Below are 12,674 nucleotides of genomic sequence, written 5' to 3' on the forward strand. Positions count from 1 at the left end.
TGTGACGGATGCGGTGCAGTGGAAACACTAGAACACCTGCTCCTTCGCTGTTCCGCGTTCGCCGATGCTCGTCGCGATATGCTCGCGGCCTATAGGGCGCAGGGCATACCACCAGACTCCATCAAGACGCTATTGTGGCCGCAGGGCAGTGCTCGCACTCGTGGGCGAACTTTGGTGAGCCTCTGTGCATTCCTCGAACACACGGGCTTGACGTCCCGTCTGTTCTCCACCAGGTAGTTACACGCAGTGACCTAACGCTCCGCGAGTTCTACCTTGAACGATTAATAACTGGACGCCCCACTCCAGTTGTAACCAACACAGTGCTGTGCGCGTGTGTGATTTAATTCCTCTAAAATGAACTACTCACGCGCACAACCTGGACACATTTCGTATTGTGTAAATAGTTTGTACATACTACTTCTCCCCCTACCCTCTATTCCTGTCCCCTCACCTCTTTCATTTCATTTCTCCATTCTGCCTGCTGTCCTTTATTTCCGCTGCCCCAGCTCAGGTGCTTCAGTATCGATGGCAGATCCCGGGGCTAGCAAACAATCTTTTCCTTCCTTTTTACTATTATTTTAATGAAACCACTACCACCACCACCACCTAGTGTTAATGTGTCTCAGTCGCAATCCAAGGGTCACGGTTTCAGTTCTCGACTGATTACTCCAATTATTAGTTCTAACTTTCGAGTCACGTTTTGAGCTTCTAATTGCCAGTTTTCTAATGTTTAATCAGTTTTAAATCGGCTTCTCCACGTGTGACGTACACCTTTCCGACCAATCCGGATTTTCTACTTAACGGGACCTAACACTGGCGCGTTAAAAATGCCTGATTGATTACGAGGTGCACCAGCGCGGACATACACAGGCGCACCTCTCCTCCGCGTTGTGCGAGTTCTAGAAGCACAGTCCGTAATTATCTTACTCGTCATACTGTAGTCTTCAAGCGCTGATGTTCATCTCGTTCTTCTATTGTTTCCTTTCCTGCCTCTGAGCAAAACAGCTTCTCTAAGCTTCCTTTAATCCAAAACTGTTGCTTAGCCCTTGGTCGCTTGCGTAAAAACCATATGGCTATGTACTACTTCAGCATTTATTCCGGCGTTCCTTCTCCGCCTGCCCAGGAGTGGAACGACGAGCTGGCGACCATCGCCCAGAAGCTGGCCAGCATGTGCTCGGCCAAAATGGACTGCGCAGACTGCAGGCGCGTCGGTGAGTGGCGGCGTCACCATGAAAGCCGTCCGTCGCCATCAATCCGTAATCTAAAAAGACGCACTGTGGCCGTGGGTGGAGCAAAAGATATGTTAACTTTAGTTTGTCAGTCACATAGATCTGATCTCTCACTCTTCCTTCACCGATTTTTCTGCGCCGACGAGCGCTTACCACCACCCGATGCGCGTGCTTGAGGCTAGGAACTGACGAGGGTGAGACCGCCCTCGCGAAGGCGATCCCTCGCGAGGGTTCGCACGTCTGGTCGTCACAGGGGGTCATTGTCGTCGTTGATTTTTCAGTCGTGCGGTGCTTCTAGGGCTAGAGACCATACGCATTCTTCAGCTCTAGTGGTCATTCGGAGTTTAAACTGGCTTACGAACTTGGCTCGGATCGCGGATTCCAGGATGTTTGCGCACCAAGGGAATCGGTGTCCCGCACTTTGCACTATATGTCACGTAGAGTTGACAACAGGCAGAAAACTAGGTTTGCGAACCCACAATCTTCGTAGCGGTGATAGCAGTTCGTATGTATACTAGGCGGCGGCTGTCGGGACCATAATGGTCATGGCCATCTATCGCACTTTACTTTCCAATAAAGGCTCTTAAATACTCGCCGGCAGTCCTAAACGCTGAATAGTCGGCCGCGCGCGCTATCTCAATCCCTCGTTAATAATGTAGTCAAGTGTAGTAAACACTGAAAAGATAACTCCCCTGCGCGGCTGTCAGGAAATTAGGCAGGGTGCGGGCGGTGATAGAAAACGAAATGTTATGGCAATATGTAGTATAGCAAAGATTCAAAATAACATGGCCTATATATAGTTTTGGGTTTTCTACAATGCAGACTATCGGTTCTTCGTGCAAGGAATACGAACCCTGTTGTCATAAAGATGTGTCTTGACAGGCGAAGTTTAGCCTTGTAATTTTAAAAAATTTTGCATAATTGGTGCGGGTTTTATCGCTTATATTGAACTCCTTCAGGCCGTGTTCATCTTGGCATTTATCAATTAAGTTAAACAGAAAACAAAGCACGGAGTCAGCCAAGCCAGTATCCCAGTATCTTGAACAATCGCCAGTCACAGATGAAAATTATTCTGAAGAAACTCGGATGTTACACAAAACCCAAGCGTTTAAAACAACACAAGGCTGTAGCAAAGAAGGCTAAGACTCGTAAAACATAAATTCAGATAAAACTGAAGTAAAAAAAAACTTGCTGCAATTTGCTTCAGAAGAACAGTCGAAGGCAAAACAATATGGACCAGGCTTTGCTGGTCCAACTCTTCTAAAGCATTACCGAGCGAAAATTATTGAACGTTTGACACTTGTAAGGCGAAAGCTTTATATGGCTCATCAGCAACGGAGCCCGGCGTTTCCTCAGGGATATTTGTACCGAAACTCACGTGACCTTTTGACATCACATGCAAAGAAAAGTAAAATTTCTTCCATATGAGGGGGTTAATTTGAACTAAGGACCTTCAGATTGCGATGCGAGCACACAACCTATAGGCAATAAAACGTTCCCGACATATCTATTGCATGAGATTATGTATCTGGGCAAATAAAGGTGAGCTATAGTATATTCATTTCTTTACGATTATATGCCAATGGTAGGTGTGTCATCAGAAAGGAAGGAAAAGTAATATAAATTAAAAAGACTATGCTATCGCCTTCAAAGCACGTAAGTGGTCGTAAGTGCACTCCGTCATTTTGCAACAAATGCCTCATGTGCGCTTGCGCTTAAACGCCGCTAAGCTTTCTATTTCCTTTACGTAACGCTAGGGAAGAGTTGGAACGCTTGAGCGTGGTCCATATTAGTCCGTCCGTGAGTGTACATGTGGCAGAACCTGACTACCATCTCCCTGTCGGTGGAAATATCTTGTTCCAACCGATTATTTCTATACTGTGACACCATTCAAACAACAGAAATGCTTAAGATTTGCGAGAGTTTCGCGAACTAAAAGATGACACGAAAAAAGCTTGCGCGAAAATTGTTCGCTCATTTTGCGCTTATAAAAATGGCTGCGGTTTAGCTATGGCTAAACCTGGAGTGACGCGATAGCTACATCTGGCCGAGTGGAACTCGCTCAGCCGAATTACAAAGTCAGTTTCTCGCCGCTCCGTTTCTCTGAGCGTTCCTTCATCTTCGTCCCTGGACGTGAATTCACTCTCCCCCCCCCCTCGGATTCGCCGGCGCACCGCGCCGCCGGCAGCTGCTCCGCACCACGTGACCAACCACGTGATCAGCCACGGTGCCACCACGGAGCTCAAGGGCGGCCACGCTGAAGGCTCGAAGTGCTAGCGTAATGTAGCTATCGCTACAATACTTTCGTTAGATGATTCGAACTTCATGTTACTGTACACCTCAGTCGCTTCTTCATTCTGGAAGATGACGAGAAGAATGGAGGTTTGTTCTGTCTGCGGATAAACCACACCGATAAGCTTGCGAGTTTCTACGACAAGAAGTCACCTCGCGCGTTTGCCAACGCGCTAGATGTACTCTCAACCCTGACTTAATTAAGGGACGTTGCAGCTTCTTCGCGCGTTGTCGTTCGTTCCACCAGAGAGCTTCACCGTGGGCCAGAACATCTGCAACTACAAGATCCGCTCCCAGGCGACGCCCCCGGTCTACTGGAGGTCCACTATCGCCTACTGGTACGAAGGCATCAAGCAGTTCCCGCCGGCAGCCATATCGCCCTACGTCTACCGGCAGTATTACGGCACTTTCACCCAGGTACGCACACATTCACAGATCCCCGGGAGTCCTCATTCCCCTCCTGGCGCAGTGGTGCAGCGATGCGCCACTGCCCTGCGATGCCAGGTGCTCCTCGCAGCGTTGGGCGTTGTGCGACCCAGGTTGCTCTTCCCAAGTGATCCTCATCATCAGCCTGACTACGCGCATGCACTGCAGGGCAAAGTCCTCTCTCAAGTCTCTGCAATTAACTACGTCTTTTGCTAGCTGCGGTCACCGTATCCCCGAAAACTTCTTGATCTCATCCGCCCACCTAACTTTCGAGTAATCAATCATTAGTTTAACAGACACCTGCCACGATCGACAGTTTGCTCACTATCCGGTGGACAGGTTGTGATGATGCAACAAGGACACGTGACCCTGGTGGCCCACCTACCAAAGCCATGCTCGTGACTTTTCGCTCACAACGCCGTCAACGCCGACACCGGAGTTTCTGGAGAAAGGGGCCTTTAACGCAATCGCGTTAATAGCGGATGTAACGCGAGCGTATGTTAAGGCTCAATACTGAAATAGTGTTTGACGCATGCGTACTTTGAAGAATTTCCCATACGCCCGCATGCTAATTTTATACTGGCACTACATTACGTTGCCTGTGTACTCATCGCAGCTTTGGTATTGCTGCGAGGAGCTACTGGGGTGGAGTATAGGAATCAGGCAAAGTATTCGTATTAGGGGCTTGGTGTGTAAGGAGTCTGAGGACATTTGCGTACCTCTGGGGAACATTATGCATTATGATTATATTCTTATTTTCAATGTATCTGGATTCGTTTCTTTATTTTCGTATTAAAAGCATGAAAATCCTGCGTGACGACTAGGGAACTCTTTTAGGCTATTAAACAAATTAAAAGAGTTGTGAAGACGCTATAGGCATTATGCATGAAATGCATGCTCTTAATGCGAATGTAAATAAACTCATCCAGATACACTGGACGCAAGAATATGCTCAAAATGTTCACCAGAAGAACGCAGATGTCCCTGCACACTAAACCACAAATACGAATGCCTCGCCCACTCCTACCCTGTCGTCCTCTATAAAAAGAAGTACACGTGCTTTGATTCCCGCGTGCACTTAAACCCTCCCTCATAACTAGGGGTTGGACTTTTCGGTTTTTATTTTTTGAAAATTCGGCGGACCTTTTTCGGTTCCTATTTCAGAGCTCAAGATTCGGTTGTTGTTTTTTTCGGCAAATATAATTTTCGACGAATGAAATACTGACTTTTTTCGGCGATTTAGTGTAGCAATTGTGTGGTCAAAAGCCACTTAAATTCTATCTCGGTGGTTTGTCATCCTGAACAATTTATTTTCCAGTGATTAACGTTAGTTAAAATGAAGAGCTTGGTGCTGTGCCTGTAGAAGAAATTTCTGTCCTCATTGAAAGAGTAAATAAAGTTAAATGAGATAGTCGGCAAGCGAAAAACGGAAACTGAAGTTTGCTTCTAAGAGCTAAGTTCTCGTATAATCTTTGGGTTGTCGCGCTGTGGGCGGGGCATTACGTGTTCTGCATGTTGATGGCGGCGACGGAAGGTACACTCAATCGTCGCGGTATCCAGAACATAACTTTTCATGAAGGCCACGCGCGGTTTGTTGTCGGTGTTCGACATAAAGTTTATTAACCTACTACTTAACCGACTAACTACTCTAAACAGGTGATGACAGTGAGCATAGAGTACTTAGCCAGAAGACGGCGAGGAGATGATGCTTCCTGGTCTGCAGAGACGTGTAAGCTGGCGGAGCAATTCCTCAAATCGCAAAACTACGTTGCTTATCCGAGAATATTGTTACGTGGCGGCCAGCCGAAGAAAGAGACGCGATGATCGATGGCAATGAGGTGATTTTATGGCCACTGGTCTAGCGCGAGCGCTCCTGCCCGCGCCACTGCACAGTTCGTCGCCTTCTTCGTCACACTACCCGGGGCCACCGAGCGATCGTCCCGATCGGTGACAAAGAGACGCATGAAGTGGTTACGCGCTTAAGAGGATGGTTGGACAGGAACGAGAAAGTGGTGAGGTGCTGGCCGCCACAATGAATGAGATGGCTGAATGATTCCTGGACCACGAAGCCTCCGGGCCGCAGTCGCCAGGGGCCGACGGTCGACACCCCAGGACGCAGCGAACGGCATGGGCAGGGGAACGGTGTCGTCACATGTGGGCAGTGTCTCGGGTCGGTGGGATCGGGTCCTTGCGTCAGGTTCAGTTCATCGTGTCGAGCGGTCTGGGCGGTGGACGAGGCGGGGGAAGAACGGCGAGATCGGTTCGGGTCTGAAAGGCTGGGGCACGGCCGGGCGACGCAGACCAAGAACTCACGGCCGACGACCTCAGCTCCCGCATGCGCCGAAGCTCCCGGACCAGCATGGGGATGAACTCCGCACCTCACACCAAATGCTACGTGGCGGCCAGCCGAAGTATGAGGCGAGATGACTGATGGTAATGAGATGGTTTAATGGCCACTGGCCTAGCGCGAGCGCTCCGTCTCGGGCCACTGCCAACTTCGTCACACTGCCCGGGGCCACCGAGCGATCGTCCCGATCGATGACAAAGAGACGCGCGAAGTGGTGATGGGCTTCAGAGGTGGCGGGACAGGAAGCAGAAAGTGGTGATGTGCTGGCCGCCACGATGAAGAACATGACTGAATGATTCCTGGCCCGTGAAGCTTCCTGGCCGTAGGTCACCAGGAGCCGACGGCCAGGGCCCCAGGACGCGCCGAACGGCATGGGCAGGGGAACGGTGTCGTCACGTGTGGGCAGCGTCTCGGGTCGATGAGGTCGGCTCCTTGAGCCAGGTTCAATTCATCGTGTTGAGTGGTCTCGGCGGTGGGCGGGGCTGGGGAAGAACGGCGAGATCGGTTCGGGTCTGAAAGGTTGGGGCACGGCCGGGCGACGCTGACCAAGAACTCACGGTCGACGACCGCGGCTCCCGCATGCGCCGAAGCTCCCGGACCAGGACGGGGATTAACTCCGCACCTCGCACCAAATGTTACGTGGCGACCAGCCGAAGAAAGAGAAGCGATGATCGATGGCAATGAGGTAATTTCATGGCCACTGGCCTAGCGCGAGCGCTCCTGTCTGCGCCGCTGCACAGTTCGTCGTGAAAAACTTGAACTTGGCTACTCTTGAAATCAAAGTCAGGACTGAATAACGAACCTTTCTTTTCGCCCGTGATCCGAGTGCGTCCTTGCTTGACTGTGTCAGAATACCACACGTGGACGCCATTATTCTGCGGGGCCTGGCCTTTTGATGAAAGTTTACCTGTAATCATGTCCTAGGCCTAAAATACTTCTCGCTCCTGCTGCTCTTGTGTTCTCCCAGGCAAGACTCCGAAACTCCGCCTCCGCTATGCAATGCTCATACGTAGGTTTCCTTAGAGCCAGCAATAAGAGATACCCCATCTCCATTTACTCAATGCGCATCAGCCAAATAGGAAAGTGACTTGCAACTTAGCTGATATACCTTGCTTCCTCAGTTGACTCCTGGTTCAAAGCTCGTTGATCGGCCCCCCATGACAGCCCGACAGCCAGTTGTATGAAGCTGAGAATTACAGTCGTGGTTAAAATTTTTCAAGGCACATGATTTCCTTTTAGCCGATTAGTGGGAAACGCTGTAGACCAAAATGTTTTGAAACGTGAGGACGAAGGAGCTTCGTATCGTACAGCGATATAGAGCTTCAGGGGAGCCATAAGTGCCCCAGTATGCTGCTGAAAAGCAACCCAAGTGACCTGAAAAAATTTGACCAAGGCTGTGCTTTCTATGCCTTCGATATATATCAACTGCACGTGGCGATCAGTCTGTTTTTGCAATAGAAAGTTGAAAAAAGGGTCACAAGAGAAAAACGGTACAAATCATGCCCTTGTTTACAGAGCAGTGAAAACATTTCGTGCAATAAAAAATGCCACGCATACCACATATTTATGGGAATTAAAATAGTTATGCGCCGCAAATTATTTATCTTCTGGAGAGAAGGAGAACTCTTCCGATTACGTGGTTACTTTTCCGCCACCTTCTCTGCCTTCAGAAATTCATCGTGTTTTCCATGCTTCTTTTCCATGACTTTCATGTATTTCTTTTCATTTGATTAGCTATGCTTTTATACTTCAAATGTCATTCACATCCACTGTTACCCTTCGTCCTACAAGAATTATAAATTTCTTGCGACTTTTGTGCTTCTGGTGTGCTTCTGCAGCCTTGGCGTTATTTTTGGCTACTTTTGACACTTCGGTGACACGTTGGCTACTTTTGGACTACTTTTGTTATTTTTATGGCTCACTTTCGAATTAGGACCTCGCAACCCTGCAGCTAGCTATGCCTTGCATGCCAGGAATACTGACCTTTTTCGGTTAAAACCGAACTTCGAAAGGTGAAATTGGCACACTTTTATCGGTTATTTTCGGTCTAAACCGAAGACTCTAACCCCTTCTCTTAACTCAGCGGGATTGGAGGAGGTGTCCCTTAGAAGGACAAGGAATGGGCGGCCCTAATTACCCCGTCGGTCACATGCCGATGGGGCTCTCAAGAATTGCTCAGCATATGTCCTTAATTTTCCATGCTGGCCTCTGAGGTGGATATTCACCACCTTTTGTCGACTTGCCCAGGAAATCGGGACTAAAGAAGAAGACGATTACTGGAATTTGGACTAACAGCTGCAAGGGAGGAACACCGGTCCTTGTGGCTAACGGGCAAACAACGCTAATAGCCGGAGCCTGCTAAGGTTTCTTAAAGGGAATAGGCTCCACGGCCTACTTTAGCTTATCGTCAGCCTCTTCTTATGCCACATGGCAAGTCTTCGAATAAAAAAAAAAGAGTATAGGAAATGATCATCCAGTTTCCGCTTTAGGTTACTTCGCGCCGCGCGCTGGCTTTCACGACGCTGTTGACGCATGCGCTGCCCCGGTGGGAGCGCAGCACGCAGGCACCAGGGGCGGGTGAACTGAATGGTTCACGAATGTTCGTTTAGGCTAGGCGCCATGTTCTCATCTGTTATGGCGCCAAGGTCACCAGCAGCGTGCCGACAAAGGGAGCTACAAGCATTTCATGCTTAAATCGGTAACAAGAGGAATTACACAGGACAGGGCTAGTTGTCCCGGACGTCCTTCCCAATACAGCGCTTGTGTTCCCGCTTTTGTTTCTCGTTTCATTATGTATATCCACACCAACTAGCCCGCGTGGTTACCCTTCAATGTTTTTGAAGTTAGAGGACATAACACAGGCGCTGTCTGGCCGCCTTGTTTAAGTTTTAGCACGGTTATGCTGTAAGTACGCTAACTGCGGAAGCTATTACTGCACGGAAAATTTGACAAGCTTACGTAAGCACGACAACAGCGACGAGTTTCCATATATTGAGATGACGCCAAGGACACCATTTTGTTGTCGAGGGTGCGGCTTCAATAGTGCCGGCCGGAGCAGGCGGCGATAATCTCATTAGACACGCGCGCGGCCTTTCCCAGTGCTTCACAGACAACAAAATGGCGCCCGCTGCGACATCGGTGAATACTCCATGCTCTCCGGTAATGCTAAAACTCTTTATTAGCAGCACTGTAGAGTGCTACCTACAAGCTAACGACGTCCTATTCCAAAGCTCTGAGAAAACGCAAGGGAGAGCAAGAGGAGAGGCAGTGAGGATGGTAAGATGGCCTTTTTGGTCTTGAGGGTTTTTACAGTACACAAACAAAAACATACAGACGCAGTTCTGCGCATGGGTATGATAATGCACGGCGAAAAATAAGTGCACTAGATAAGAAAATAAATATCCGAGTTTGACTAAGATTTTCTTGATGCGACCTGTCCTTTCCATTTTAAAAACATTGTGAGGAAAAAACAACACTTCATATAAAAAAGTGAATGCTGTATTAACTGCTATTAATAGAAAAAAATCAGAACATCTATGATGACTTTTTGTTAACAATCCGATTTGTATGCGAATTTGAAACCAAATATAGCGCCTTATTTTAACCCCCCGAATTCCGAAAAAAATTAAACGCGATAACGGAGGGCACTACTTATATTCCTTCAGTAAAAAAAAAAAAAATCCGGTTGCTCGTCAACGCTGGTACCGGCCACTTAATCATTATTCATTCGAGCGGCTCCAGCTGTACTCATCTCGAATTTTGCAGCCGTATAAAGCTCATTACGTGGTGTGGGCGTGATAAGGAAATAGGCGACCTTCGACGCGTTTCTGGAGGCTGCGGTTCAAATCATTAACGCCATAAAGGTGAGAGGTTCTTGACTGAGCTTGGGCTTGTATAAAATGTCGACCGTTTCGAAATGCGTCTCCTGGAGATCTGCTGCTTCCAACTTCGTCGTTGCTCCTTGACCGTCGCCTGGGGAAAATCATTATACGCTTCTTCCAATTGGGAATAATTTTTTAGCCGCACATTCTGTGGTAGTGTCTTTTTTTTTCGAGATGCTTGCCATTACGCATAATGAGAAAAGGAGAGGGGGATATTGAAGAAAGTTAGAAGGAGAAGCCTTGCTTAAAAATGTTCTCGAAAAAGCGATTATAAAGCGTGCTAGCGCTCTATGTTAGTGAGGTAACATTAATCGCAAGAAATTTCAGGATTACGGATCAGTAGGATCTTTCCACACCTGCGAAGTCATCTGGGGGTATAACTTAGTGGTAGAGCATTGGACTGCAGATCGAGAGGTCCTCGGTTCAAACCCGAGTGCCCCCTTTCTTGCCTCTATCTTTTATGGAGAATATTTATTTTTATGACTGCCGAGATAACCGGTATCAGTGTCGTAATATGTAGAAACCGGACAACATTGCAGAGTTACGGATCAATAGGATCTTTCCACACCTGCGAAGTCATCTGGGAGTATAGCTCAGTGGTAGAGCATTCGACTGCAGATCGAGAGGTCCCCGGCTCAAACCCGGGTGCCCCCTTTCTTGTCTTTCGTTTATGGTAAATATTTATTTTTATAGCTACCGACGTATTCTGCGTCGTAATATGTCGTAACTGGAAGAAATTGCAGACTTATGTACCAACAGCACATTTTCATAGAAAGTGCTATCTTTCCATATCGCGAAGTCATCTGGGGGTATAGCTCAGTGGTAGAGTATTCGATTGCAGATCGAGAGGTCCCAGGTTCAAACCCGGGTGCCCCCTTTCTTGTGTCTTTCTTTTATGGAGAATATTTATTTTTATGACTGCCGAGATAACCGGTATCAGTGTCGGAATATGTAGAAACCGGACAACATTGCAGAGTTACGGATCAATAGGATCTTTCCACACCTGCGAAGTCATCTGGGAGTATAGCTCAGTGGTAGAGCATTCGACTGCAGATCGAGAGATCCCCCGGTTCAAACCCGGGTGCTCCCTTACTTACCTCTTTCTTTTGAGATGAATATTTATTTTTGTAGCTGCCGAGGTATTCCGTGTCGTAATATGTCGTAACCGGAAGAAATTGCTGACTTACGTATCAAGAGTACCTTTTCATAGAAAGTGGCACGTCGGGGGGTATAGCTCAGTGGTAGAGCATTCGACTGCAGATCGAGAGGTCCCCGGTTCAAACCCGGGTGCCCCCTTTCTTGTGTCTTTCTTTTATGGAGAATATTTATTTTTATGAGTGCCGAGGTAATCGGCATCAGCATCGTAATATGTTACAACCGAAAGCCCTGCGATCACATGGTCAAGTGGGACTTGGACTCATGGATGACGCCAGGAGGGCACTGTTCGACACAGATATCGCATTCATATACTTTCCTACGGGGGGGAAAAAAGTCCGAGTTTTTTTGTAACGCCTTCTCACATATTATTTGGCTGAGTTGCGTTGTAATCTTACATCTCTTCATTCAGCGCCCTGCGGTACTGCGATGCAGTGGCAGAGTTGTCGCTGCTGTACGAGTTTACGGCCTTGCTAGCTGTACGACTTCTGTCGAAAGTAGAAGGTCTATGCGTGGCCTCCATCCTTACTAAAAACGTTTCGGTCTTGCATCGCAGCCTCTGAAAAATAATGAAGTTGGAGTTCTTAGGCGTGCTGATGCGAAAAGGTGCGAAACACCAAGTTGGGCTAGAGGGCACGCGGACAGGGATACTTGCAGCACTGTTTCGTGATAAGCCGCTGGCTGTGTCTGCTAGATACAGCGCTTGCTCAGCTGGAGTCGGGCAGCTCGAGCGATTAGTCGTGTGCACGCCCATCGTTTCATGAACACGAAGCAACAACTGCAAAGCACACGTGGATTCGTAACAGCTGCCAGCGACGAGGCGAGAAATGTGCTGCCGATAAAAATAAAGTCCGTGTTCCTCTAGCAGCTGTGGCTCGCGGCGAATAAAAGAGCGGAGACCGTGAAATCATTGCCTACGATGCAATCAGTTCACTCTCAGTTGCGGTGCTGACTACTTTCGAAAAACCAACGAGCGCGACCGCTGTGTAAAAGTCGAGTTCGATACATGTACATACATCTGCGTGGGGGAAGCGAGCTTGTGGAAACTAAACGAAATAAGAAGAAATGATTTGCTGTTTACCACCGCAGATGGTGTGGGCTAAGACGTGGTCCATCGGCTGCGGCTACTCCCTGTTCACCAGGGGAAGCTGGTTTGTGCAGTCCTACGTCTGCAACTACGGTCCGGCGTGAGTCCACTACGCGACTGTCGCGATGTGCATGAAAGTGATAAATGTACCTCAAAACTTAACCCCCTCCCCTACCCCTCCTACCCAAGAAAAGCTTGGGAGTCTTCTTAAGTGCATTCTTAAAGGAAACGCGGTAGCATTTAGGTTGCCTGCTATG

At 48.3% G+C, this 12,674-nt stretch overlaps 1 protein-coding gene and 5 non-coding genes across 8 annotated transcripts in view; all 6 read left to right on the top strand.

The window, feature by feature from the left end:
- LOC144094938 (CRISP/Allergen/PR-1-like) overlaps positions 1-12,674 on the top strand; it is a 67,128-nt gene that overhangs the window by 41,578 nt on the left and 12,876 nt on the right. For all 3 annotated transcript variants that reach the window (XM_077628805.1, XM_077628806.1, XM_077628807.1), the window contains 3 exons: positions 1,124-1,211; positions 3,769-3,938; positions 12,420-12,517. In XM_077628805.1, coding sequence (XP_077484931.1) covers positions 1,124-1,211; positions 3,769-3,938; positions 12,420-12,517 — 356 coding nt within the window. The remainder of the gene's footprint in view (positions 1-1,123; positions 1,212-3,768; positions 3,939-12,419; positions 12,518-12,674) is intronic.
- On the top strand, positions 10,546-10,617 carry TRNAC-GCA (transfer RNA cysteine (anticodon GCA)). The gene has a single exon. It is a non-coding gene; the product is annotated as a tRNA-Cys (tRNA).
- On the top strand, positions 10,758-10,829 carry TRNAC-GCA (transfer RNA cysteine (anticodon GCA)). The gene has a single exon. It is a non-coding gene; the product is annotated as a tRNA-Cys (tRNA).
- TRNAC-GCA (transfer RNA cysteine (anticodon GCA)) lies at positions 10,981-11,052 on the top strand. The gene has a single exon. It is a non-coding gene; the product is annotated as a tRNA-Cys (tRNA).
- Positions 11,193-11,265, top strand: TRNAC-GCA (transfer RNA cysteine (anticodon GCA)). Its single transcript has one exon. It is a non-coding gene; the product is annotated as a tRNA-Cys (tRNA).
- Positions 11,400-11,471, top strand: TRNAC-GCA (transfer RNA cysteine (anticodon GCA)). Its single transcript has one exon. It is a non-coding gene; the product is annotated as a tRNA-Cys (tRNA).

The sequence above is a fragment of the Amblyomma americanum genome, chromosome 6 (genome assembly GCF_052857255.1).
Source record: "Amblyomma americanum isolate KBUSLIRL-KWMA chromosome 6, ASM5285725v1, whole genome shotgun sequence".
NCBI lineage: Eukaryota > Metazoa > Arthropoda > Arachnida > Ixodida > Ixodidae > Amblyomma > Amblyomma americanum.